General features: G+C 37.6%; 7 protein-coding genes across 24 annotated transcripts; 2 read left to right on the top strand and 5 right to left on the bottom strand.

The window, feature by feature from the left end:
- The first annotated feature begins 231 nt into the window (after positions 1-231).
- Positions 232-14011, top strand: cup (eukaryotic translation initiation factor 4E transporter cup). The gene is made up of 7 exons (XM_018003132.2): positions 232-434; positions 505-1239; positions 2130-3002; positions 5952-6566; positions 6623-7637; positions 7700-8527; positions 13872-14011. The coding sequence occupies exons 2-7, from the start codon at positions 508-510 to the stop codon at positions 13883-13885; spliced, it is 4077 nt and encodes a 1358-aa protein (XP_017858621.2). The 5' UTR covers positions 232-434; positions 505-507; the 3' UTR covers positions 13886-14011.
- Positions 3632-5112, bottom strand: Galt (Galactose-1-phosphate uridylyltransferase). Its single transcript, XM_018003146.2, has 3 exons — positions 4950-5112; positions 4463-4838; positions 3632-4406 (listed from the first exon to the last, which is right to left on the bottom strand). Exons 1-3 carry the CDS (start codon positions 4966-4968, stop codon positions 3749-3751), a joined length of 1053 nt encoding a protein of 350 aa, XP_017858635.1. The 5' UTR covers positions 4969-5112; the 3' UTR covers positions 3632-3748.
- Spn27A (Serpin 27A) lies at positions 11195-13346 on the bottom strand. Its single transcript, XM_018003142.2, has one exon. It carries the CDS (start codon positions 12804-12806, stop codon positions 11451-11453), a length of 1356 nt encoding a protein of 451 aa, XP_017858631.1. The 5' UTR covers positions 12807-13346; the 3' UTR covers positions 11195-11450.
- On the top strand, positions 13649-14357 carry LOC149269731 (uncharacterized). The gene is made up of 2 exons (XM_089464031.1): positions 13649-13790; positions 13872-14357. Exon 2 carries the CDS (start codon positions 13872-13874, stop codon positions 14052-14054), a length of 183 nt encoding a protein of 60 aa, XP_089320157.1. The 5' UTR covers positions 13649-13790; the 3' UTR covers positions 14055-14357.
- On the bottom strand, positions 14342-16475 carry cort (Cdc20/fizzy protein cortex). 2 transcript variants are annotated; one of them, XM_018003138.2, is made up of 7 exons: positions 16288-16475; positions 16093-16224; positions 15808-16024; positions 15558-15740; positions 15000-15377; positions 14780-14929; positions 14342-14711 (listed from the first exon to the last, which is right to left on the bottom strand). In XM_018003138.2, exons 1-7 carry the CDS (start codon positions 16405-16407, stop codon positions 14452-14454), a joined length of 1440 nt encoding a protein of 479 aa, XP_017858627.1. In that variant the 5' UTR covers positions 16408-16475; the 3' UTR covers positions 14342-14451. The 2 variants fall into 2 exon arrangements, with proteins under 2 accessions (XP_017858627.1, XP_017858626.1); XM_018003137.2 differs by having other exon boundaries at positions 15808-16036; positions 16288-16472.
- A 474-nt stretch (positions 16476-16949) lies between these two features.
- Nse1 (SMC5-SMC6 complex component Non-SMC element 1) lies at positions 16950-18164 on the bottom strand. The gene has a single exon (XM_018003150.2). The coding sequence runs from the start codon at positions 17935-17937 to the stop codon at positions 17239-17241; it is 699 nt and encodes a 232-aa protein (XP_017858639.1). The 5' UTR covers positions 17938-18164; the 3' UTR covers positions 16950-17238.
- A 456-nt stretch (positions 18165-18620) lies between these two features.
- Positions 18621-27839, bottom strand: Nhe3 (Na[+]/H[+] hydrogen exchanger 3). 17 transcript variants are annotated; one of them, XM_089464018.1, is made up of 15 exons: positions 27735-27839; positions 27132-27430; positions 24602-24726; positions 24321-24509; positions 23960-24249; positions 23343-23489; positions 22943-23246; positions 22771-22882; positions 22558-22711; positions 22449-22500; positions 21653-21688; positions 21189-21382; positions 21023-21131; positions 20839-20955; positions 18621-18846 (listed from the first exon to the last, which is right to left on the bottom strand). In XM_089464018.1, exons 2-15 carry the CDS (start codon positions 27418-27420, stop codon positions 18769-18771), a joined length of 2196 nt encoding a protein of 731 aa, XP_089320144.1. In that variant the 5' UTR covers positions 27421-27430; positions 27735-27839; the 3' UTR covers positions 18621-18768. The 17 variants fall into 17 exon arrangements, with proteins under 17 accessions (XP_089320144.1, XP_089320143.1, XP_089320145.1 ...); XM_089464017.1 differs by having other exon boundaries at positions 27689-27820; XM_089464019.1 differs by having other exon boundaries at positions 27767-27786.
- Between the last annotated feature and the right edge of the window lie 34 nt (positions 27840-27873).

The following is a 27873-nucleotide window of genomic DNA, read 5'->3' as shown; positions in this document are numbered from 1 at the left end:
TTTGAAAAAAATCATAAAGTATTTTATTTATTTTTAAATGCATTGATTGATATAAATTAAATTGCATATTCTTTGTTAGTCCATATTCCATTATATTTTACTATTTCTATTAACTTTGCAAAAGTTCAAGTTTCCCCGCTATTTTAAGGGATGTTTTTCTATAATTTTTCTGTTATCGATAGCTCGATATAAAACACTGGCAGTCCCTGAACTTCCTTCTTGATTTCTCTTTGGTTCACGACTTCAGTTCAAAACACCCACACAAACATTACACACACATGCATCCATTAGCCGGCGCACGATTGAAAAGTCAAAATAACGGCATCTACGAACTCGCCATAAACGTGATTTCATTTTGCAATATTTAAACTTACACTTTGCATTCCGGTTTTAAAGTGCTTGGTTATTATTAAAACTATTTTTTTTTTAATATTGTAAGTATGATAATTAGTCAGGACTAAAAAATAAACAAAGATATGAAAATTATTAATTGCAATCAAACAGAAAATGTCGACAAGTTCAAAGCAAATGCTCGAGGCTGAAGAGATCAAAGAAGAAAATGGCGCTGGCGCTTTAGAATCAAAGCAATCGCCGAAGGAGCAACGCAAATGTAAGCGAAAATATTTCCTTTTAATGGATAACGAAACTACTAGTAGAGAAGATTTCGAAGAGTCTGATATTCAGCAAGTGTTAACACCTGTTGAGAAGGCAAAATTCGCCATGCCCCCACCGCCGCCGCCGCCCACTCCTGTTCAAGCGCCGTCACGATCAACGTCATCGGCAAGCGCAGCATCGGCAGCGTCGCTGGACACTAAAGATGATGAGGCGAAGAAGCAACGCGAAAATATGCGAAAATATTTCCTTTTAATGGATAACGAAACTACTAGTCTAGAAGATTACGAAGAGTCTGATATTCAGCAAGTGTTAACACCTGTTGAGAAGGCAAAATTCGCCATGGCCCCACCGCCGCCGCCGCCCACTCCTGTTCAAGCGCCGTCACGATCAACGTCAGCGGCAGCATCAACAGCATCGCCGGACACTGAAGATGATGAGGCGAATTCGGAGAAATGGGAAGATCCTTGTGCACCACCCCCTCCGCCACCGCTGCCAACAAATGCAAAAGCCATTTGTCAGCGATATGTCAAATTGACGGCAGTCAAGTTAAAAGACGCTCTGGAGGAGGCCATTTCGAAAATGGAGAGCAACAAGCGGGAGCAGCAGCAACGAGCGAATTCCGATGTGAGTTAAATAGAAAACAACAAAAACGCGAAAATGACAAATTTACAGTTATGTACAGTGCTTTCTAGATAAGTTTGTCGATTTGGTAATATTGCGTATCAAACAAGACAAAAATATGACCAATTAGAATTTTCCATATCTTAAGCTTGGTGCATAACGCGTAGATTTTACATATACATATGTACATATATAAAAAATATTTGAAGCATTAAAACTTAATATTTTAGGCTATTCTTAGGTATTCATTGTTATGAGTATAATGATACACATACGTATATCCTTTTTAATTCCTTAAAAAGGAAAAAACCATGTTCTTAAAATCATCTTTTTCACTTTGAAACGTTTATTGGTATTCTGCATCTTCACAAGTTTAGTTTGATCAAGATAGCTTTTATTTTCCTATGTACATATGTATGTCTCTGTATGTATATTTATTCTGGTTTGATTATTATATCTGTAACTCTGCAGCTGTTCCAATTACTTCATTTTTTTTTTAAATCTTACATTTACTAGAAAAACAATAGGAGCCCTGTTTTATATGCTCAGATTATTGCAACAGTTTTCTAAATTTATTAAGTGTATTTCATTCATTTTTATTTTGTTAACCTCAATAGTATAAAATATTCAAAATATAGTTAATGTTTTTTGAAAGAGCTGCAGAATCAGCAAACTGACCGTATACAGTACAACAATCGTTTGACTTTAGAAATTATTGTTTTGGAAATGACATTAAAATTAACGTGTCTGAATTTTCGCTAACATATTCTTGTAGGAAATTTCGCTAGTATTGCTAATTTTGTTCTAAACTTCATATTTATCCCTTTTTTTTTTTTTTTTTTTTTTTTTTTTTTGCAAATTTTGTTGCTGCTGTAAATGGTATTGCTGAATAGTCCGTAAAACACGTTCTGCCTGAAGTTAAATCGGATACTGTCCAAATGTCTCCCACGTGTGCAGTGAAACGTTCGGTTAACCCGATCACAGCCATGATTGTGCATCCGAAGTGCAATAAGCCGGCCGTCATCCGTAAACTGGAGAGAAAGATGAAAGTTGGCAAATTAATGGCCAAACAACTGCAAGCTAAGAACTCCATCATCTCGAAGGACGCCATACCTTTGCCGCCAGCAACAGCCCATGAGGATGAGGCTACTCAGGGCCTGATGACAATGCAGGTGTTGTCGGCACGCGCTTCAACACCTTATACACAACCAACCAGTCTGTTGTCTTGCGACTTGCATTTGAGTCCACCTACAAACCAAGGCAAGGCCATTGCCAAGAAGCAGCTGCCTCAAATGACCGAACAACAACAGGCTAATAGCCAAAAGCTACGCAGTTCCTCGACCGCCAATGGCCTGAACAATCAGCGTCCGTCGAAGCTACGTAACACCCAATCGGCTGGCGTATTGCCTGCCAGCAAATTGGATGGACCTATGCATCATTATAGCCGTCAGAATCTGTTGGAGATTCGTAATGCTATGATCAATGCGCTGATACATCGTTCCAAGGAATCACTGACCTTTAGCATGCCACGCATTGCCACCTGCGATGACATCGAACTTGAGGTGCGACTACGTCGCATGAATCTGTGGCGCAATGCAGACGGAGCATCCATTGTGCGCGGCACCAACAGCTTTAGGCCACGTGTCAATCTCCACAATCCCAATGAGTGCATGCCTGCCTTCTATAAGAACAGGAACAAGCAGCAGTTGATCACCGATGAGTCTATCATACAGAGCCAGCCACCGCAACCAAATCAAGAATTTCAGGTAAGCTCTGCTCTCATTTTATATGTACATATATTGCTGTACAATATGTACATGTATTCATCTTGAAGGAGTATATTTTCCTGCATATATATATAGTAAAAATAGCTAATCTTCTGCTCTTTAATCTGATTGCATTTTGATAAGACTCGACGTTATGCCAAGTATTTATATATAGATAATGTATAATTATATATTATACATTGTACCTATGATTATTGGTAAACTATATTCGATATAAAGAATTCCTTCTATTATATAGGTCCCAATAGTCTTAAGTAGGAAGTCTAAATTATAAGCAGTCTCTAGTCTCAAACAAATCATATTTAGTTCGTTTAGCAATTTTTAAATATAAAATTTGATATACTTTTCAAGAGAAGATTCCGATGTTCAATAGCCGGAGTAGATCGACATAAATTCTATATAAATTATGACTAACATCATAAAGTATTTAAATACTATATACATATAGCATCTATATACATATGTACATCATATAAACTGTATACACACATATTTAGGCATTCATACAAGTCAACTGAAGTGTTATGTAAATACGTTGAAGGTGTAATCTAAAGCCGGCTCAAAGTTTTACTATTTACTGATTAGTTAGTTAGTTCAATAGGAATTAGTTAGTTTGTTCAATACAAATTTGTGGTGTTTTAATTTTAGGTTTAACTTTAATTTTAATTTTTTTCTTGCACATTTGCAAATGTGCATTTTAATTAGCTCAGCTGGAAATATTGAAATCATTTGCTCAGATAGTGCTTTGTGCCGTCCGAATCCCTCAGTCGCTGTGCCGCCTGCTCCGGTGTTAAGTCTCGCTGTGCCATCGCCAGCAGCTCGAATCCGACCATAAATTTGCGCACTGTGGCTGAGCGGAGAAGGGGTGGATAGTAGATGGCATGGAGTGTCCAGTGGGCGCTCGAGGCGTGCGCATGCTCTGGCCCAGTGGGCGCACCATGCCAGCCCATCGAGTAGGGGAAGGAGCACTTGAAGAGATTATCATATTTGGTGGTCAGCTGCTTGATGGTCACTGCCAAATTGTGGCGCTGATTGTCGGTTAGATCGTTGATCCGTTTATTGTTGTTGCGCGATATCAGCATCGTTTCGAAAGGCCAGATAGCCCAATAGGGGACCACGACCAGCCAATCGGGATTCTCAATGACAATGCGTTCCTTGCGCTGCAGTTCCCGCTCCATATAGTCGCCCAGCATAGGCCGATCGTGGGTGGCATAGTAGGCGCGTAATCGTTCCTGCTTCTGCTGCGGCTCTGTGGGCAGGAAAGAGCAGGACCAGATCTGGCAATGGGGATGCGGATTCGAGCAACCCATGGTGGCGCCTTTGTTCTCGAATATCTGCACCCAGGCATACTTTCCACTCAGTTCATTGAATTGCCTAATCCATCTAAAATGTATGTAAGAGTGTTGAGCGAAGCGTAATAGGGATTATACTTTACTCACTCATCAATAACAGCACGGATTTCCATCACACTCATGGTTGGCAAGGTTAAATTCGATTTGGGATGGAAGCACATGACGCGACAATTGCCACGCGCTGGCGCTGCTTGAAATAGGGGATCGTCGCTAGCGGGTGGCGACGGCACCTGCTCCAAGAGTGCGGGGAAGTCATTGTCAAAGACATAGGTGCTATCATATCGTTCCGTTATAATGCCATTGGGTCGCTTCACGCCCGGGCAGAGCGGATTAGTGGGATCAAATTCGGGTTGTTCGTTAAGTTGCGGCTTTTCCTCCTGCCCAGACCAGGGTCTCTGCATGCGATGCGGACACACAAGCACCCACTGTCCATTCAATGGATTGAGGCGTCGGTGCTGGTGTTCTACATAAATATAAATTTAAGTATATAATTTCTTATGTCAAAACTTGTATGTTGGGTGCACTCTAGAAATGTTATCAGCAGCAGATCAGCAGCGCTCCGCGTCTCACTTACCGGTAGCCACAAACTGCATTTTGTCACTGCTGCTATCACTGCATTCACCTACTGCGTAGGGGTTACCGCTGTTATTGCCTATTTGTAATGGCTGTGGTTTACCGTAATCTGTCGCCCGCTCGACGAATGGAGTCCACGGGACAGCACAATGCCAACTGGCGCTGGCACCGTTTTAGTTTTTGTTTTTGTTCATCTCCGACTAGCGCTTTATGCATATGTATGTACATATGTGATTATGCACGCACACATGCATGAATGTGTTTCGCCAAGCACAATTTTCATTTTACCTACTCTCCCTTTTGTTTTTTCGCTCAGTTCGCTTAGCACGCACATTCGCAAGTTTACTTGGCGGTTTATCAGCTCACGCTTGCAATCTCTGTCTCTCACACAGCTGGGACTGTAAATATATGTAAATGTGTATGTGTGTGTATGTTGGGTATGTGAGAGCTTCACGGCTAGCGCCAGCTGCTAGCGATGTGCATCCTCGGCGATTAACGGTGAATGCTACTAAACAGTTACACAGTTGCAGTACACAATTTAATATTGTCGCGGGAATTCGCTGTCACAGATTGTTGGTACAGTAAAGTATCGCTAGTATAGAAACTTACCTTTACCCGTTATTATAGCAATATATTATAGTATATAGAGATTACATAACGTAAATATTACATTATAAAATACTTATTCAGATTCATAAAAGTTATTTTTCTTTTAACAGATTGTAGTATAATGATAAGATTAGCGAAGAGATTACAAATGTTTATTTACATATGTACATAAGTGTGTACATAATTATAAGCCTTTGTCTATTTAATAGCTTTTATATACACATATGGTGTTTGCTTGGCTAAAGTTAAGTTTACACACTATTTTCAAATATTTGCTTAGCAAGAATGTTAATTATATGTTAATATTCAATATTTTCTTTGGCTTCTCTTGAAGAATATATAAATATTTTCCCTATGACATTAATATTATTATATTGTAAAACTCTTTCGACAGGATCCGGCAATTGTTAATCAGAGACGCATTGGTAGCGGACGCCTATCTCATACAAGATGGTCTTTTAACAACAACAATAACAATAATAACAATGACTACAAGTCCATTCATTCATATAATAACAATCATCAGCCAAATTCCATGGGTAAATCTCACATGGGTGATATGAAATATCAGAATAACAGCAACTCAAGCAACATGACTGTTCTTAAGTTCTTCGATAATGGTGAGATTAGCAGTACGCAGTTGAATGGTACACAGCTACCGAATGGCCGTCCAAATACGCCCATAATGGGCATGTCCAATAATAGTCGTTCAGAGAACGAGAGCCTGAAATCGAATGAGTCTATCGAGGATCTGAGTCGAGCTAATGAGACTTCTGTCAAGCCAGTCAGGACAGGCTTCTTGTTCGTTTCCAAGTCGAAGTCACGCGATGCCGAAGAGCGTCACTATCGTCGCTACAGGAATCAAAATGAGGAACCGGAGTGGTTCAGCTGTGGACCCACCTCTAGGCTGGATACCATTGAGTTGTGTGGCTTCGATGAGGACGAGGAGAAAATGTTAAAAGAAGGGGCAATCGACTCGAATGGAGACTCCATAATGCAGAAGCACAAAGTAAGTGGGAAAGAGTTATTTGGGATTATGCATTAATGAACTCTGTTGTTTTATAGGTCGAGCCCAGTAAGTATAAATGGCAGCATCCTGATACAATTGGTCGCAATAGTAGCAGCAGCAGCAGCACCCACAGCAACGTCGGCGGCAAGTCAATTTCCAAGAGTGACAGTAATAATAATAGCAGTTCATTGGAGAACATGAACAAAATACACTCGGCTGAACATCATAAATATCAGCATCAACATCATCAGTCGCAACCGAAGGAAGAGAAACGTTACAACAATCGTTCGGTTCCGTTTGATAGGCTCAAGCACAGTCATAAGAGCTTTGATAACAATAGTTATGCACGCACCGACGGCAACCATCAGCAGCAACATAATCATCAGCATAAGCAGCAGCATCAACAGCAACACCAGCAGCAGGCGTCGAACAACAATAACAACAATAGCAATTCGAAATTTATGTCCTTCTTTGCACGCGATCGTCAGGATAAGAATGGCTCATCATCATCATTGAATGATTTCTTCAGGCAGGCCATGAGCCAGAGCAGCAGTAGCAACATTAGCAGCAATAACAATCACAACATTTGCAATCAGAATTTGGATCAGCCGAAGAGCTTGGGCTTTGTCAATCAAATGCCATCTGTTGATCAGCTGGAGGCCAAATGGCGTCGCAATTCGCTTGGCAATATGACCGATATTCCAGCAGCAACAGCGGCAGCAGCCGCTGCAGCAGTCGTTGCTGCCGCTGCCCATGCTGGCAACGACAACAACAATAACATCAATATTAACAATAATATCAAGCCGGCAGATAATTTCCAAAAGTTAATTGGAGCTCTGCATGGTGCCAAGCCGCAAATAGTGCCTCAGATGCCATCACAACAGAGCCAAATGGGAGCTGATGCCATTTCGAATTTCATCTTGCAGCAGCAGCAATATCAGCAGCAACAGCAGAAGCAACACGTGCTCATCCAACAGCAGCAGCAGCAGACTGCCTTCCTGGCTAGCCTGCAGCTTAAGGCCATACTGGGACGCGCAGATACGCAGCTTTTGCTACTGCGTCTAACCAAAGGTGAGTTCGATTTTAATCTATATTTTTTCATAAGAGTATTAATATGTTTTCGTTTGTTGTAGGTGAAATTTCCAAGCATGGCCTGCTGGTGCAGTTGGCCAATCCTCGTTTAACCACCATGGATCGCGAAGCCATAACTGCTGTACTTCAATTTACTAATACACAGCAGCAGCAACAGCAGCATCAGCAGCAGCTGGAGATGCTCTCGAGTACAGTGATTGCCAGTCAATTGCAGAATCTACACAATTTGGCTATAGTACAGCAGACACTCGCAGCGCGACAGCAGCAGCAGCAGCAACAGTTACAGCTGCAGCAATCACAGGTGCAGCCACAGCAACTGTCGCAAGAGGATCTGCAGGCGCATGCCAACACCATTATGCGCAATGCAGTCATGAAGCGTAAAATGGAGGAGCAAACCTCAAAGTTGCTCAACATGAATGTGGCGGCATCGGGCAAACAACAGCAGTTGCAGCAACAACAATCACGCTCCCAATTGCCGGCCATGCTTGGGGCGAGAGTTGGACGCCAGGACTCAACATCAAATGCACTGCTGAATGCGCTCATTGCTGGTAAAAGCCTACCAGCTGCTATTAACGGGAGCTTAGTGCCATCCCAGCAGCAGCAGCAACAACAACAGCAGTTGTCGACTAACCCACGACGTTTTGCCGAAGGCGCAAATTTTCAAATTGGGGAAATGGCCCAGCCGGTTGGACAATTTCTTTCTTATCAGCAACAACAGCAGCAGCAACAACAATATGCACAGCAACAAATTCTTAATCAACAAAATACTCAGAGCAACAACATCAATCTTAATTTAAATAACAATTTTAACAAACCTCAAAATCAACCACAACAGCCTGTGGCAATGCTGTCAGCTGGCAGCGGCGGAGGTAAGTCCGATGTTAATCTATAAATCAGTGTTTCCCTCCACACATATACATACATCTCTATATACGTTTTCTTTACCTAGCTAAATTGAAGGTGGTTTTACATTTTACAACCAAGGTTTTAATCGCTTGTTATATGATAGTAAAATGACGCTAATCTTTATCATATCCAATTTCTAGTTATATGATCAAAGCATTTTGTAAAGCTCCAATTACAGGGTATATTGTTATTCAACATGCCGTATGCTATTTATGGATAAATTTCTTGAATGCCTGAAAACACAAAAATCCCAAACTCACCTTATTCATATTCAATTGTGTATTCGGTATTATCAGGTTTTTTGTAATGTGGGTATATTGAGTTTGTGTAATGTCCGTTTGGATGTCTCTTCGCCTTGCAAAAATTAAGCATAAACTTAGGAAATATTTTTTTTTTTTTTTTTTTTTGAATAGATTGCGCTGTCGGGTAGGCTTGGCAGCAATATTCTTACAACAAAAATTTGGGTTTTCAATATTCGATAATGGGTCAAAAACTTGTTTATGGCTCCTCACGGTTAAATCTCTTGAGACGATATGTAATAATATAATTTTAAACATATGCTTTGTACTGGAAAGTTTCTGTGTAAATCCCAGTTCTGGAGAAGTAAAATAGGTATTTTGTTCCCTATTTCCCGAATCTATTTGGCTTTGGCTGTTTTTATTTGTTCAATGAATTTCAAGTTTTTTGACAAGGTGCTAAACACGTTTTGGCCATTAAATTATTTAACTGTTCAAAAAATATTTAAGTGAAAGCACAAATACATATAATGTGGGCGACCTTTTTATATACATACATATTTACTTTTGGGTGAATAATATTATGAATATAATAAACATGAATCAGTGCTCGCAAAGTAGGGTAAACTAAGTGCAGTTAATTAATATTTGCAATGCTTTTCCATTTTATTTTATTTAATGTGACTCAATGGAATAAATATATAAAGAGGCAAATGGGTCTGTAGTATATGAAGCTCATTCTGATAATATTCCAAGATAAAGGCAGAGTGTATGTTGTTTTTGACATTATCAAAAAAGTCATATGGAGAATTTTTCATTAGTAAACCAATTTCAGTCTTATAGAAATATTCGTATTCTCATTATCAACAACAAACATTCTTGCTTATCAACTTCCTATCTAAACACGTTTCATAAAGATGAGAAATGTTGATTATAAACAAAGCTTTGTTTTGAAATACAATGCAAAGTTGGTTTAATTATTTATATATAATATAATTAACTTCATATTATAAATTAATGTAAATGGAATGAGTAAAGATTTCAAAGTTTTTTTTTTTTTTTTTTTTTTTTTTTTTTAACAAAAGTAAGTAATGCTAAATAAGCGTTGCTTTGCCCAGAACCAGTTTTTTATGCAACTCATGTTTATGTATATAAATAAATATACTCATGTGTTAGGTATACATATTTGAGCAGATTTCAGTATAGCTCTTCGCAAAATGGTATGAGATGATAAGACCTGTTAATACAATGGAATTTTTGTTCGCATCTCTCGATAGATGAAATATGCAAGTTTAGCCAATAACTTGTTTATGACACAAATCGTTTCATCTTCGATCTTAAGTTTCTAATATGTCGAGGTTTGAAATATTTGCAATCGAGTAGAATTAACTGTCGAATACTCGCTCTCAGCTCGATTTGATATGTCCCAATGGCAGAAACAAGTATATCTGCTGCCTACTTCAAAATTACACGATCAAAATACACGATTATTTATTGTAATTGAGTATGTCAATTATATATTTGTTAGTCGAAATATGCCTTCCAAGACTCCTACAAAACTTAAACTTTAGCTACAATTTATCTTTAATAACGACCAATTCTTTGATTGTACAAAAATTATAAACCCCTATTTGCATATAAATCTTTTCTAATAGCAATTTGCTCACAACTTAGCAGTTAATTAGAATTTGCCATTTAATAGTTGAATGGATTTTTCTGAATTAATTGATGAACGACTTTTGTTTATGACGTACGTTAGTAAAGGCTAAAATTCTTGAGAATACGAATACGATTAGTTTCTTAAGGGGAAACTGTAGTTTACTTATGATAAATCTTTTCCAAATAACCTGAAATATACCATGAATAGGAGCCCATTAAGATATTTGCATATATAGACATTGATCTGAAACTTAATTAGGAATCGTGCATTGACTTTTCTAATTGTTATATGGTGTTAATGAGATCCCACACTCGTGAGTCATGTGGGGATTAATAAGTAGGTTTACATGCTTGTGAACTTTGCCTACTTATTTACACGTAAATATATATGTATGTGTATGTATGCATTTGCGCTCATACATCTTGAAGCGTAGTAAGGTGTGGAATTTCCATGACTTCTATAAGTCATTCGTGTATTAATTAGTTATACAAAGCTATTGACTGAAAACTTGTTGAAGTTGAAGAGTTGTTGTGAGTTGAAGATGCCGGTAATGTAAAACATTATAGGTAGAATCGAAAAGGTTTAGAATATTTTTGTTGTTATTAAATAATATATTATTTATATTCTACAGCGAAGCTTAGTCCGGGTCGTTAAGCAATTCTGTATAATTTTCCTAGATTATGCTAGCCTTGCCCTCTTAATCAGTATAGTCTTCCCCAGTCATTATACTAAAATTTAGATTAAATACAAATATTTTGTGTTTATATTGGATTTTGTTTTCATATAATAATGGAACACATTTTTCCACAATGGAGCTAATCTACTCCGTATAATAAATAGGGCGCTTCAATTTATAAAAAATTCTGCATATTTTTATGATTTGTATAAGTACTATAGCTTTTGTTTATTATTTATGTCACTCTGTAATCAAATAAGCATATCAAGTGCGACGCTTTGTAGTAGTCGGTCTCGTTCTATTGTCTTAGCTTATTAGTAGGGTTGATGGACTTTGCCGGCGAACAGAATGTTGCCGGTTGCCTCCTCCTCGATGAAGAACACAAACGGGCGATTCACGTTGAACTCGACAATGGTCTGAGAGCCGCCGAATTTGTTTTCAATCTCGACGACGGTGGCGGCATAGGCTTCTGTGCCCTGCTCGTTGACATCGATGCCAGCCTTCTGCAGTATATCCGAGACTTTCACCTTGCCGGAGACATCGGCGCCGCGCGTGAGACCTGGCAGTGAAGCGGTCGTCTCGAAAATCTCACGTACGCCCAGCTGTTGGAGTGTTTCCTTGAAGCTGCGCTTGTAGTCAAAGTGGAATTTCGGCAGCGTCACCTTGACCTTGACCTCCTCCATGGCCCACTGGGCGCTCTTGACCTCGTCGTTTTCCAGAGCCTGCAGCAGCTCATTGATACCGTCCGTGGCATGCGGCAGCAGCACAAACATTGAATTCTTGCCCTTGTACGGCAGCCGCAGTATCTGTGCCCTCATCTTGTCTGAGTTGTGATAATAGAAATATTCCGTTTGCTCCATATACTGGACGCGCGTCTGGGCATTTTGCGTACGGAAAAAGGCACCCTCAAATGTGTGATAGAACTGACGACGCCACAGACCCTTAAAGTAGATAACGTTCGTCAGCAGCATTACGCATTCCTGAACAGTCTCCGGCGTGACCAGATTGTTTAGTCTTCCATCTGTGACATTGCTCGCCCACTCGTTGATGGCATAGGCCGCCGCCGGAGCATTGCCAAAGTCCAGAGCTTCGATATCGCCGTCGTAGAAGTGTTTCAAGGTGGCTGTGTACTTTTGCTGTGTCTCGATAAAGTTGTCCGTGAACAGTTTGGTTCGCACATTCAGTGTGTTGTACAGTTGATTCTCCTTTTTGAACGAGTTGAGGGTCTTGCGATAGAACTCGCGCACATTGTTCGCCGATCTGATGTCTGGCTGGGTGCTTATCAGCTCTTGTTGTGTCTTTGTATTGGTGCCCGATGCCTCCGAGAGCATCGCCAGAACCAATTTGATGGAGAACGGCGATATGATGACATTATTCTGCTGCTCCGTATCGTTCAGCAGCACCGCCTTCAGCAGCTGCCATGAGAAATTGTCATGTGAGTCGCTGCGAAAGGGCACAAATGTATCAATGTCATCATAGGATGCTGCAGGCAGCGGCAGCGCTGCGCTCACTCCACTTGGCACCTGATCGGTGCGCGTCTCGAATACGCCCGTCGGCGTTGTCGCAGTGGGTATGGAGTTGCCAGTGACATGATGCCTTGAGGCGCCTATTAACAGCATCAGCAATGGCAGCCAATAATTATGTGAACTTTTTATTAAGTTTGTGTACATTTTTTCTTTGATTTTTGTGTGTGTATACGCGTGTTTTCACTCCTTTTCGCAGCGGCGATAGCTATAGAATTGAGCTTAAAGAGCGACTTGGCGCTCAGCAGCAAAATGATGGAGAACCGTTTGGCGCACAGTTCCAACCGAGAGTGACTCAAAGCTCGCTGCGCGCAGGCCATTTTAAAAACCAGCTTACAGTTTAACATTGCTGTTGTTGTTGCTGTTATTTTTACTGCTGCTGCTGCGCGGCTACTGATTTTTCGCTCTATTGCTTTAAAGGGACTTCCACTCACGTCATTATCTCACGTCAGTTCGCGCTCTTTCCCTCTCTCTCTCTCTCTCACACTCTATCGTTCTCTCTGTGTCACTCGTTTTAACTGTTGATTGATATGTAAATATGAACAAGAATGCTAGAGTAAACGTTGACAGATAAGAGTCGCACGGTTCGAAAGGAAGTCCGCATAGTTTCCAATCGCGTCAATAATTTTAAATGAGAAAACCCCAATACTTAACAATTAATGAAGCAATGCTATTATTAGAATACGTCCGTCAAATTACATAACTGAGTGTGTTTTTGGTTTAAGTGCTTTACGCACAAATAATTTAACTGAAAGCTGATTGCTATGACACACAGTGGCATGTGGCAACGCTAAAAGAACAGTGTTGTTTACTTCTTTATATCAGCTGTTGTTTTAAGCACACTTTTGCGTTGATGTAACAGTCACCGGCAAATAGAAAAGAACAGAGTGGCTATATTTTATAAATTAAATTAATTTATTGTGCAATGCAAATACGTCGTCCTCGTGGTGTAACAGTACCACAGTTAATGGTTGTAACTGCAGTTGGTTTTCTAGGCGGTGTTTATATTTGGAAGCCACTTATATTGAGATTTAAGGACGAAAATCAAGCACAAAATAGCGAAACACCAACAACAGCAACACCAACACCAACAGCATCAACACCAGCAGTAACAACAACAAGTTCGACAAAGTGGGGGAGCATTTCTGAATTTATATATGTATTATATGACGAGTTATGTGTTACTATTTTCTCTTTCTTCTCAATTTGCAGATGAGCTTCATTAAACAATTTGCCTCAACGACTGTCGGTATGATGGCGGTGGCCATCGGCTCGACGATGGCCGTTTATTGCACTCACCGATTTTTTATTCAACCGTATCAGAGTAAGAAGCAGCGTTTGGAAGCCGAAGCCTGTGCGGAGTATATATTTCAACAGGAGTCCCAGAAGCGTTAAAGAGAGACCGAGTATGATGGGTTTCTGTTTCAGAATTTCATAACAATTTTCTATTTACGAACCTAATTGCATACATTTTTAAATAGTATAATAGAAAATAGACTTAAAACGGTATTCAAATTGTGTGGAAAGTTTTTTACAGATCCCCAACAATCAAGAGCCAGACTTTCAACTAGTAGTTCTTAAGGCTCACAGATGTTATTGTTAAAGCAAAAATATTTATCTTTAAGTTAATCAATCAAATGGAATTTTATTGGATGATTTATGAAATGAATTGAAATAAAATATAAATGAAACACTTAACTATATTCTGAGTATACACATATGTTTACAATATTGAAATAAAACAGTATAAAAACCGATTAGACAGATTATAAATTTGAAAAGATTTAAACATTTATCTTATTGATCCATAAAGCTCTAGAGCGCTGCGTTTTCGTAGCTGACGCGTTTGCTTGTGTTTTAGGGAATTCAACTTATCGCTGGGATAGAACTCCCATATCGAAAAGGATTCATCCACGCCAGCGGCGGCGAGCTTGGTGCCATCCGGACTCCACATCATGAAGATCGCGCCTCTATTATAATGGGTCAAAATATCCACAACACGATTCAGCGAGGACAGCACAAAGATCTCAAAGCAAGGACAGCCGTTTTCATCTGGAGAACAAATATGCTTAAGTTTATGAATGTTATTACCAACTTGATCTGTGTTGATCTAAACTTACCGCATTTATAGATATTAACCAGCAATTCGCCCGTGATCTTGCTAAATGTAATTGAATTGATTAGGATCTTATCGTCGCCTCTCTGATAAAACGAAACAATTTCCCGACGCGGCACATTGAATATGTAAATTGATGAAAGTTTCTTTTCAGCTGTAAAATTGAAAAGTTGCTGCTTAATATATAAAAAGTTTTGGAAATTTCGGAATCTTCAGCTGCTCACAAATGGCCAGTTCGGCGGCCTGCCATGGATGCCAGTCGAAGACGATGCCGCCCTGCTTGGCGCCCAGACGCATAATCACTTTGTATGACACGCCGTGGAATATATATATCTGGCCCTGGATATCGGCTGTGGCCAAGTAGCGTCTCATCGGCGAGAAGCGCATGCAACAGATTCGTTTCGTATGCTGCCTCAGGACATGCTCGATGGTCATCGTTGAGAATTGTATGACCACAATTTGTCCGCTCATCGTGCCACAGAGAATCTCTTCGCCATCCTCACTCCACTCTATGCAGCAGATGGACTCGAAAGATCGAGGCAAATACTTGCCATTGGCAACCAGAAATTCCTTTGGTGATTGCAGCAGCCAAATCTCTAAAACTGAATGGTGGAAAGTTGTTAGCAGAAGAATTATAAACGTACAATTGAGCAGAGTATTGTTTGTATTGAAGTAAATTAATATTTATGTGGAAGGCATCTTTGACCGATTAGGAAATATGATTAACATCGTTTTTAGTTTATACTCATAATTGTTCTTCATTCATCTATTGTAATATTCACCTGGATTTTCACCATCCTTGCAGCCAATGGCTAAGTATTTGCCATTTGGTGAATATTTCAGTGAGCTCGTGCGTTCGACATTGAAAATCATGCTCGTATCATCTCGATTACGCCAGATAATTAGATTTTCGTCAAAGGACACGGCCATCTGATCATTGACAGACCAGTCCATCATATTGAGATCTATGTTGGTGACGATGATATTATAAATTAGACTGGAGACTGGAGACTCTGATATCGTTAGTATTACCAAATGTCGTGCATAGCGCAGGCATTTCGTTTGTGGTTGTGGCAAATGCTACGGGCCGGGCTCTTGGCTTACAGAACCAATCGCTGTCCGTCTTCTGCCTTCCCGTCCGGGAGTATTTGCACTGCACATCGCTGAATTGCAGCAATCGATTCTCTTCGATGTTGAGCACTTTATTCATGGTCGTAACAAAGTTGCTCTGACGCCAATAACTCGATCTCTGTGTGAGACTCTAAGAGGCATCAATTTTATAATAGATATGTGTTATATATAGAGGTAATATATTACCATTTGCAAGAGATCCTGCTCTTTAGTCTTACCCACATATTTGAGATTGTAATTTATGGCTTCTGGCTTGAAACGCCTTGGTATAAATCGATCGCCAAATGTAAATTCCTGTCTGTTGTTGATTTGTTTATTCTAATTGATTGCATTATATATTAGTTAACTTTTACTTTTGTTTTGATTTAGTTGTTTTTCCACCTGATAAACTTCATTTCGCCAATCCATGCGGCGCTGTTTCATAAAGGGCGGCGCCAAGTTTGGGTCCATCAAAGGATTCTTATTAAAACTTTCACACACATCCATATCGAAGACTAACATTGAACTAATTTCAAATTATTATCCACGCCATATTTATTTATTGATTCGTTTGAGTCTACGGTTTCTGTAAAGCTTTACTTAAATAACTGTAATTGCGCTCTCACTCTAGACCTTTGGCTCTCAACTGGAGTGAGCATAGAAGAACAGCGTTAATATACTCATTGTCTCTTGTATTCCCTTTTTGTCACATTCAGGGTATGCTAGACTACCAATATACTTCGTATATATTATATATATAAAATTCTAAAGTATATGTATGTATAGATTTGTATTTGTCATAAAAGTCTCCACAGCTGCTTCGGGTGGGAGTTAGAGAGACCGATTTAAGGTCAAGCCTGGGCTGCGCTGCCTCTGTCGATTTCATGGGCTCAGAGCTGTGCTCAAGACTCGAACTCAATATCGAGTGGGCATCAGAGGTCCCTATATAAGGTCAAGCCAGGTAAGCGCAGCTTCAGTCGATTTCCTGCTTACTTGGTGTGCGGACGTGTAGTGCTGCTCTTCTCCTTCGGGACAAGTAGTAATTATTTAAATAGTCAGTAATAGTAATTTGTAATATTTATATTCATAGTTATAAGGAGTTCTTTAATAACAATTGTCACTAGTCGATAACTATAATTATATTATCATTACGTAAATAGTTAATAGGACAACAATTTTATATATATATATATATATATATAATTGTTTTACATTTCACTTTCTGTTCTCTATTCTTAAAATATATTATATATCCAATTAATTTAATTTTATTTATTTTAAAAGATTTGGCTACAGGCGTTTTAAAATACTTTCAGCATACGCCAAATACATAGTTGCTAATTCTTATAATTTTTATTGACTAAGTCGCGTGGACCACTTGTTGCCACAGGTTGGGCAGTTGGAGCGGGTACGTAAATACTTTCGTATGCAAAGTCTGTGGATTTTAGTGTTACAATCTGAGCATTTGACGTCCCAGAGCACCAGCTGCTTGCAGAGGGCACATTCCTTGATCGTGTCCGCAAAGTTAGAGCGCAAATAAAACTCGAACTCGACGATGCTGCGTGGACCCAGATAGAGTCTGTCGCCCGACTCCAAGAAGTAACCCATTTCGGTCCATAGTTGGAGCAGCGTTTGCATGCGCAGCTTCTTAGGCGGCTTCGTTGAGCCCTTGAAATCCAAGTCAGAGTACGCCTCGTTCCAGGCTATGTGGCAGTCCTCCTGTTGGGCAAGTTTTTCCAAAAGAATGGAAAAATAGAAACATTCTTCTGCTGTCAGACCCGGATGATTTTGTTTATCAGGAGTTGCATCAGTGATGGCAAATACCAAATACTCTTTGCCCGTCACAGGATGAAGCATAAAGGTCAACGATTGATTAAGATCTTTTATCGTATTTTCGATACTCTTTGCGAATTCGTGCAGAGCCTCCTCATTCGCGGGTTTTGTCACTTGATGCTGATCGCAGAGCGGTGTTAATATCTTATTAATTTGATCATGATCAAGACAGCTGTGATTTATACAAGCACGTAAAAATGTCCGTTTTACAATTTCCATGCTATCTTTAAGTAATTAATAATTTTGACTTGGGTAAACAAACCAGTTTGATAAAATGCAGAATTGTAAGTTGGGCAAAATAAATCGAAGCGCCTAACCAGGGCTGCAGTGATAGCTACCTGTGGCATACTTTGATTTATATCTATATGAGCCAACTCTTACATTAAATGAAATAAACCCATTATTTAAATATTTAAGAAATGCATTAACTTATTCTTCTTTGTCAAAGTAATTTAGAATTTAAGTAAGCCATGATTCGATAATTAAATTGTCGATTGATTGCCAGCTGAATAACACAGTAATTCAGCAATTATCGATTACTTTCTGCAGCCACACTTGTAGGCGGAATGTTTAAAAAGCAAATTTGTTCAAAAATGTATCATGTTGAGTTGGTATTCACGAATAAAAACAATTGTTCGGTAGTCTTCAATTTTTATTGATTTCAAACTTATAAATAATAGCACAACAATTCATATTATCAATGTCTATAAGAGCTTTGCTTTAATTAAAATAATATAGTATGTATAGAAAGAGTTAAATAGTCAGAGAATATTAAATTTGAAAACCGAATATCCTAAGTTTTTTAATGCACTTTAATCGTGCGTATTAAGTATTAAATATACATGAATAAAATATATATTAATAAATTGCAAGATTTTGTATAATTTGAAAACGCCATTACATATCTAAAGCAATTTTAAATATATTTATTTACACTAATTATTGTTCGGCAATTTTGAAAGCATTTTCTATTTCAATATAATTTTAAATCTATTAAAAAAAAAAAAAAAAATAAAAAATAATTCAAATTATTATTTAGTTCTATAGTTCCTATAACTTCTTGCCATAAAATCCTAATAGCCTGATTCTCGTTGATACCGGGCTTTGAACATGCTCCAGGATTTCCATCTAGAGATTTGTGTATGTTGTTTCGGTACGATTTTGAAGAATTGTTTTTATAAATATTTTAAAATTTGTATACAGTGATTAGTTTTCATTTCAGATGTTATAAAATGTAGCAGCGATTTCAATTAAAAAAGAGAGGGAATATAATAAAGCTATGAGTATTTTTTTCATAAACATTTTACAGTTTTTTTATTTTGTTCTTTTATTTTCCTTTTTTTCTTTCCATTTTATATGTTCAATTGAATTACACTTTAAGCTAAAAGTATGTATTTTATATCCTTTTATAACAAATACAAATACAAATTAAACATTTAACAAAATTATGATTAAAGTAACTCATAGATTGTTAACTAGAATCCAAATCACAAAACTTTTAACAACTAAAAAAATGTTTTTAAATAAAAATCTAGTTTGTACGCATTAAATTTTCATCTTAAATGAGACCAATTTCATAAATATGTGTGTATGTATATAGCAACAAATCAATTTAGATATGAACATTCCTATGTTCGGTTGTAACCTATAAGAGAAAGTTTTGAAAGTGGTAAACGAAAAATCAGAAGTGAAATCATAATTGAATTGAACAAGCAATATAAATACTTTATTAAGTAAATGATAATGAACTTATAATTGTATACTTACATGGTTAGTCGCATGTTAGATTCTAAGAAATAAGATTGTGAGATACATAAATATAAATAATAATTACAGAATACAAAAAGCCTCTTCAATATTTTGTGCTTGTGCCACTAATAGAAATTGCCAAGCAGTCAACCTCAATTTAAATATTTGTGGGGAGGACAGGGAATACCCAGACTATATACCCAGATTATATTCCCAGATTATATTTCAAATATTTGTGCGATCGGACAGGCCGACAAGAAACATACATTCACTTATCACGGAAAGTTATCAAGTCTTTCAGAAGTTAACAAAAAAAGGAAAAGATTCAAAGTTGACAAATCGAAAGTAAATAATTTTAATAATAACAATAGCAAATTAATCGGAGTAGTTTAATTTGTTGTGTTAAATTCGATTAGGGATTAGATTTGATTCGTTAAGTTGTTGTTTCCAAATGATTACATAAAATTATTAGTAACCAAGCTGAGTTCGTTTGCAATGTGATTAGTTTCATTCAATATATTTGACTATTGTTGTTTTTAAATATGTTGGTTAAGAGAGATGTGTGGAGAGTGTTTCAGTTGGAGAGGCAGATGGTAACCGTTAAACCGAATATATATAGAAATGGGTAAAAAGTCCGCATGAGTTGTTGTTGTAGTAGTTGTTGTTTATTTATTATTTTGTTAAGATGATTTGAGGGAAAGATATAGAAAGAAAGATGCCGCAGCAAATAAATAAATTAATATTTTGTCGCTGAGAAAGTTACATTTTGCATTTGGTTTCTTTGTACTTATATATTTTGTTGTTTGTTTTTGGTTATTGGTTTTTGGTTAGCCATGCAGTTTAAATAGTATGTAATATTAACAGAATATGCATTAAGACTAGAAATCGCTTGGCGTATACAAATTATATAATAATGATACATTTTAATTAATAACACAATAATAATGATATACAAAATAAAAAAAATCCAGTTTTAAAACCTTTTCAGTTTCTTTGGGTTTGTTTTACAAAAATTAACATTTTTTTAAATAAAAGAGTTAAGAACATAAATCACAATCTCGTTTTTAGTACATATACAATATATACATTTATATATACATATATATATATATACGATGTTAGGTAATTTGTAGTATTAGATTTGATATAAACATCGTTTATAACAATGCGTCTACGTGGCCAAAATATCTATTAGATATATATACATATATATGTATAGTTGTTTTTCACTTTGTTCTTGATTTATTGTTTTTTAGAATTATTTGGTTTAGTTAGTTCTCTTTCTACATGGTATTAGTCTTTGGTGCTTCATTCAAGATTTCTGTAGCTAGCAAGTAGGTTTTGAGTGTCGCCCATGTACCGAATACTTACACGATTTATGGAGTTGCGACGCCCTCCAGCAAGGCCATCCTGGCTGAGCCCATTGCCAGTGTCGTTGTCAATGCATATGTCCGAGTCGGAGTCGACTCGTCGAAACTCGCTGCCATCCTGCAAATCAAATGTTTCGAATAAAGCGCTGACTGCCAGCATTTTGTATGAAGAGCTCTTCACTCACCTGCGTCAACTGCTGCGTGGTGGTTAGCAGCCTGGCAATGGGATTACAGCAGACGGGCAATGTCTCCAGCAGAGTGGGCCGCGAGTGCGTCAGCAGCGGCTTCATATATCTGTAAGATGGATCAGCTTGTACTCTTAGTCTTAGCCATGCCTCGACTGCTACTCACTTCGTGTCAAAGTTGCCCCAGATTCGCGCCAGAATCGCCTTCTCGTGGCTGTTGCGTCGTCGTCCGCACGCCGCTGTCGCTGCATTGCCATCGATTGGCGTATCCAAATTCGAGTCAGCCCCACTCGATAGGCGTGCCTTGCCACGCCCAACACCACCGGTGCCGCCCTCCACGTCCTGTAAATAGCCATCAGACTGAACAGATTTCAACGAAACAAGATTAGCGCTTTGTGTATGTGTAGGAATGCGATTTAAAAGTAAGTACCAACATAAACAAAACCAATAACTATAAATTGCCCATAAGAGTACGTAAGCCAACTGATAAAAATAAGATAACTCAATCAATGTATTATGTCTGTAGTGTTTGTTTGTGTGTATTGGATTATGCACGTGTGGCACAGGGACAAGGGACGAGTGGGAAGCACACAGAAAATTGCAATTGAATGGATTTGTTAGTCAACGTACCGGAGCCGAATGTGAATTGTCCATGGAATTGTAAACCTTTGTTATTTGATAGATGCAAAATGGCATGAATTGCGCAGAATTGTACAAAATAAACAAGTTAGAGAATATGTTGTCAAATGTATAATGATTAAAAGCAGAGAATGAGAAGTGCATTATAAGCACAACTTGGCCTTTCTCAGTTGGCAAATACCGTATAATATTAAAGTAGGTACGATTTCATATACATTGTTACTTTTCTTTTTTAATATGAGCCGAAATATAACTTAACTAAATCTTCCTTTTATATTTTTTAAATTTACATTTTTTGTATATCATCATATCATATTTTTAGATAGATAGATAGATAGAATGAAGGCAATTTTCAATAAATAAATAAAATAAATAAAAGCATTTTAAATAAAATAAAAAAAAACTAAATCTCAACCTAAAAGCTTTTGTTTATATAAATACAATACTATAATATAGTTTACCCATAGTTGGACTTTTTAAATTCCCAATTTAAACAGTTTTTAATTTAAATATTATAATAAAAAATTGAAATACTGCTAAGCTTAAATACAATTACAGTCAGAATGCAACTTCGAATAGTGTTTGCTTAAAATATTTAGTGAACTTAACTGAAGAGAGCATAGTAAGCAACGATTGCCATATAGAACTAGCTTTATAATCTATATATAGTTTATTTAGCCGTGCTTTCTTTATGTTTTTACCAAAATAAAATTTCCAAAATAAATGTAGTTGCATTTGGCGTAAAGAAACAAATGAAAATGAACCGAATGAACTGATTGATACTCACACTGTGTACCTGATAATTATTTAGCTGCTCAGTCTCCTCGTCGACGCCAACGCTGCAAATAGGAATTTCTAATTAAGATAAATTTAATCGGGTTGCATTCTCAACTCACGGTATCTTCAACCAGGTGAGGAAGAAGTTAGCCGCACCGCCCTGAATGATGACCGTAAATATGACAATCAGCGATGTGGCTGTTAGCATGGTTTGCCGAGCATCGGACACGGTGTTCCTAATGGCCAAGGCAAAGGACATAGCGCCTCGTAAACCTAAATAAAATGGATTTTAATGAACATATAAAAATTCTAATTGTATTGCTCATAATTACCAGCAAAGAAAAGCATGTGTTGGAAATTCGATGAGATTTTTGGTTTGCGCTTAATGTTCAATAGCCAGGATAAAGGATAGACATTGACAGCACGTCCCAGAGCAGCGCAGATCTAAACGAGAAATACAAGTTATTTATGAAAATCTTATTTACACCTATTTATATCACTCACGAAAGCTGTTATTATGAAGCCTGCATCGAAATGATGCTTAGGAAAGGTGAACATCGAGACGCCAATGTAGGAGAATATAAAGTTCTCTGCCAGAAAGTTGAGCAGCTCAAAGATCTGTTTGGTGCGCTGTCGCGAGTCCTCCGACAAATTGTTGTACGTGTAATGCGCCTGGCAAATGCCGCAAAACAATACAGCCACCACGCCGGTCAGCTCCGTTGCCTCGGCCAACAGAAATGTGCTATAGCTCATGAGCACAAACAGCGCCGACTCCAACAGAGGAAAGTCACGAACACGCGTAAACTTGGTCAAGTGTGGCAGGAGTTAAGGATACAATTCTTATGCTAACAACAACTGAAAAATCAATAATATATATGGTTTGTTTTTTGTTTGTTGAAAAAAGGATATCAATGCCGTAAAACAGCCCATCATAGCGCCAATCATCAGAGACAAGAAGAAGATAGAGAAGAAGTCACTCAGCGAGCGCAGAAATGCCGTAGTCTCGAATTCTCCCGTATTCGAATAATGCTCGCCGTAGTTCTGAATGGCCCTGTAAGCATTCGGTAATTAATAATATCATTTCGAATAAGTCAGTAAGCTGATATAGGAAACTTATAAGCTAAGCTGTTTTCATATTTTCATTCAAGGAATTTCCAGCAAAACATTACACTTAAAAAGAAATATGCAAAAATTGCCCAGCAATTTCCATTGAAATACATATAACTTATAATATAGAAATTCCTGTTATCTTTCCAGCTTCTTAATTGACGATAATAATATATTTATAAAACTGCGAGATATTTAACAATTCGTCATGTTTCCATATTACTCGAATATGCATATAGCTTACAATGTGTCAGCAGTTTATAGGGGTTTTAAAAATGTTTAAATATATACAATATGATTGAAGTGTGTACTTCTTCTGAATTGACTGCAATTGCCTCAATCTATAGTATACTAGAAACGTTTCTCTTATATAAATGTAAGATATATTATATCTGATGATTAGATGAAACTCACCCGCTCAGCACGATGGCAACGGCATCGTTCAACACAGATTCGCCCAATACAAGCGCATAGAGATTAACATCGACATGGAGATCGTTGAATATGGCCAGTATGGTGAGCGGATCTGTGGGCGATATCAGCGCCCCAAAATACAGCGTGTCCAGAAATGTGAAACTGCTGCTCAAGTACTTTGGCATCAGTTTCACACAGCCGTACATCAGGCCACCGATTAGGAACGCCGATAAGGTGGTGCCCACAATGGCAAACGTGAGAATTGCGCCCAAGTTGCGAAAGAAGTATTTCTGCAAATGCAATTACGATCACATTACATACATATTATTACATATTACATTACACATATCCACATACATACCTTCTTTAGGCTGTAGCCAGCGTAAAATATAATGGGCGGCAATATAATATTGAAGAAGACCTCCGGATCGAATGTGGCCTTCAAATCGATTTCGTTCTCCTCGATATCGTACACCTGTCCACGGAACACGTACGCATATGTCTTCACACCCTCGGGCAGCTTTGTGGAATTCGTTTGATTAACCGGATACTGAACAGAAACAGAAACAGAAACAAATTAAACAAATTAAATGACAATAGTCTCTAATTGCATAAGCAAACGTGTTGAGCTGCGCCACGCACCTTGAACCACAGTGTGTCCGGTGGCAATTTGTCATTATAGGTGGGTACGCCCTGCGGCTCCACCTGCATGTGCACCAGGGTGGTGTTTGTGCCCGCATATCGTATGATGGCGCCCACAATTAAGCCTGCAATTGAATGAAAATGCAATAACAGTTTAGTACATGATGTATTTAGTATGAATAAAATGCTGGAAATTCTAGCTGATAATATTAATAATAAAATACAATTAAATAAGGAAAAGATGTTTTATACAAGACAGAACAAACTTGAGTGGAATAATAATACATATAGGTCCTTTGGGAACTTTATTATATAGCTGATATATAAATCCTTTGGGAACAATATTTTTGTGATTCAAAACCTGGGGGTTCTGACCAATCATATACATTTTCAAGCTTATATATAGGTCCTTTGGGAAATAAATACATGAGTCATATGAGTCAGACCTTGAACAGGGGCAAATATATAAAGGCCGCTATCTGCTGTTCTTCAAAGTAATAATTTGTATATTAAAAGCATTTGAAGTATTTAAATGAAACGAGTCTCAAAAAGGCAATCATAGTCGATTCAAAGAGGTTTCTTGCTGGTTTAGGCGTAAGCTCATTTTATTATTGCCTGACCTATCACAAAGCTAGCTTTGACAATGCTACTAATGAATGCGGAGCAGCTGCCGGCTGAATTGTGTCTACATGGGCACATATGTATGTTGATAAGATCGTGTAGAACAAGTATACATATATAACAAATACTCTCAAGTTGTTGACTCATTGCACAGTCACAGTCAGAGCTCGCTTATCAGTCACAGCACACTTATCAGTTCTGCCAAAAAGTCTTGAGTCTTATCTGAATTGGGTTTATTTTTTTATGATGATAGTATTTCATTGTTAATCAAATTTAATATTATGACTGTGTTCAGATAGGACTGACTAATTAGCATATTTAATTATTATCATTGTATTAAAAAGAAAAACATGTAAGAGAGTGCAAGATTGTCGTGGTATTAGATATTATTTCCTGAAATAGGAATAATACAACTTTTTCGCTGTTTGATTATCGAGGGCAAAACTTAGAAATTTTGGTATACAGAGTTCTAGAGGTGCATCCTCATCGAAAAAAATAACCATATCGATTTTCATTGTTACTTAGAATTATATATTAATACAACTATACAGACGGGCTGACAGATAGGCAGATATAGCCAGACAGACTTTGACAACTTCACTCATTCTAAGTATTTCAATAAATATGTTTATCACATGAAGGGGTTGGACAGACCAGACAACCCTCCTGTTCCATGAATATACATAAAGAATTAGCAAGAATAATATATGTATATAAATCACGTGCACAGTAAGCTGTCGGATTAGTTCTAATGTAACTATACACTTCTGTATAACGTATATTCCTGTTTTCAATTCCCCCTGGTACCGATAGCAAACTAAAAAAAATAATAATAATAAAAAAAACGGTAAAGAAATGCAAAACGCAAAATCGTTTGGGGAAAACCCAAAGCAAAACAACAAATGCGATTGTATTAAAAAAAAAAAAAAAAACACACACACAGTTGCGATTCGATATAATAAAAGACCAAGACTTGAGCTCTGTTGATTATTGAATATGACATTAAATAGCATGTGTTTTTAAATTCATGAGCAGGATCAAAAGAGCGAATATAATAAATGGAATTATTCTAAACAGAGAAATGCCGAATCAAAGCACTTCAGTGGTTCAATCATTACCAAGAATACTAAATAACAATAACAAAACAAAGAAAAAAGTATATACATATGTATATAATTAGCTTCATAATTTTAAATCAATATAAACGTGCAGAGTACAAAATATTATGCACTCAAAATAAAATGATACTATAAAATCGGATTTACAATTTGATTGCCCCATTAATTGTGTAAAAACTGATTTGATTAGCTGACGTTAGCGAATGGGCACTGTAATCAAAGCATGCCCATTTTATAATGGCAAACATGTTGCTGAATCGCAAATTTCGGAGCTCAAGTAGAAGAATTCAAGGGAAAAAATGAGATAGTACATACAAGAATTTTAGCGTAGTCATGTGTAAATAGGGTTTTAAATAACAGGTTCGTATATCAACGAAATATGTGATTAAAATGTGGGACTTAAAAGCTTTGCTGTTCCGATTGCAAAAGCCAATTTGGATTTTTGTGTATGTTTTAGTTTAGGAATCGCACAAATAGTGTAAAAATACGTAATTGCGTATTTAAATATTATATATGTATATATATACGCGTATATGTATATATTTATATCAAAAGATACATATATATATTTATTTATTTGCGGAGCATATTGCCAATGATAGAGGGACAAAGAGACGGCAATGAAAGCAGCAGATGACACTGATCGAAGAGGAAGAGCATAGAGAATTGATGATGAAATTACCAAAACAATGTACGATAATAATATTTAATAATATAAACCAATAATTAGCATGTGTTTGTGAGTATGTGGGTTACCCAAAGCCAAGATAGCTAACGTTGCGCTTACTTACCATAAATAACAGCCAATCCAGTCTCATGTAGCCACGAAACGCGATGATGTTTGAATAGCCAAATGGTTAATACAGTTAAGGCTAGCAAAAATACGAATACCAGCAAATCGAGACTTTGAATGCGATGATTGAGCGTCGCCTTGGCATCGAGCGTTATATCCGTATCGGCTGCAGTGCAGCCAGTGATGAGGACCCACAGCGTAAGCAGACGCAGCGCCCAGCTATTCCAGCTGCCGTTGCAGCAGCGGCGATAAAATGTTGGCCTCGCCTGGCCTGAGTAAGCGTGCATTTTACACTTGCTGTGTGGCGAAGGTAGAATGAAATTAATTGTACAATTGTACATTAAGTGTGCATAGCAGACTGCTGGCAACAGCAGACAAAAACTTAAATCGATTTTCACGTTACGTTTGTGTGCGCCGTAAATTGATTTGGCGCACAGCTATTGCGGCTTGCGTTTGTGCACACAGGCACTTTGCGGGGAGTTCTATCTGTTTTCTCCGTCTTTGTCTTTTTTTTTTTTTTCGTTTAACTTTTTGTTACATAAAAAAATATTTTACACTATTAAAATTGTCACAACAAATTTTTATTTGACATTATGCTCGCCTCTTATACGCTCTTATACAAAGAACAATTACACTCCACTGTGCAGAGAAGGTAGTTTCCTTAGAAAGCTGCTGCTTGCATGGCTGTTAATCACAGCTGTTTGTGTAGCTATCGATAGCTATCGATTTTGAAGTCTTGT

Source organism: Drosophila arizonae, chromosome 3 (assembly GCF_054131065.1).
Source record: "Drosophila arizonae isolate 15081-1271.41 chromosome 3, UAZ_ARI_1.0, whole genome shotgun sequence".
NCBI classification, from domain to species: Eukaryota; Metazoa; Arthropoda; class Insecta; order Diptera; family Drosophilidae; genus Drosophila; species Drosophila arizonae.
Note: the sequence above shows the minus strand (reverse complement) of the source record. Positions and strands in the feature narration are given on the sequence as shown.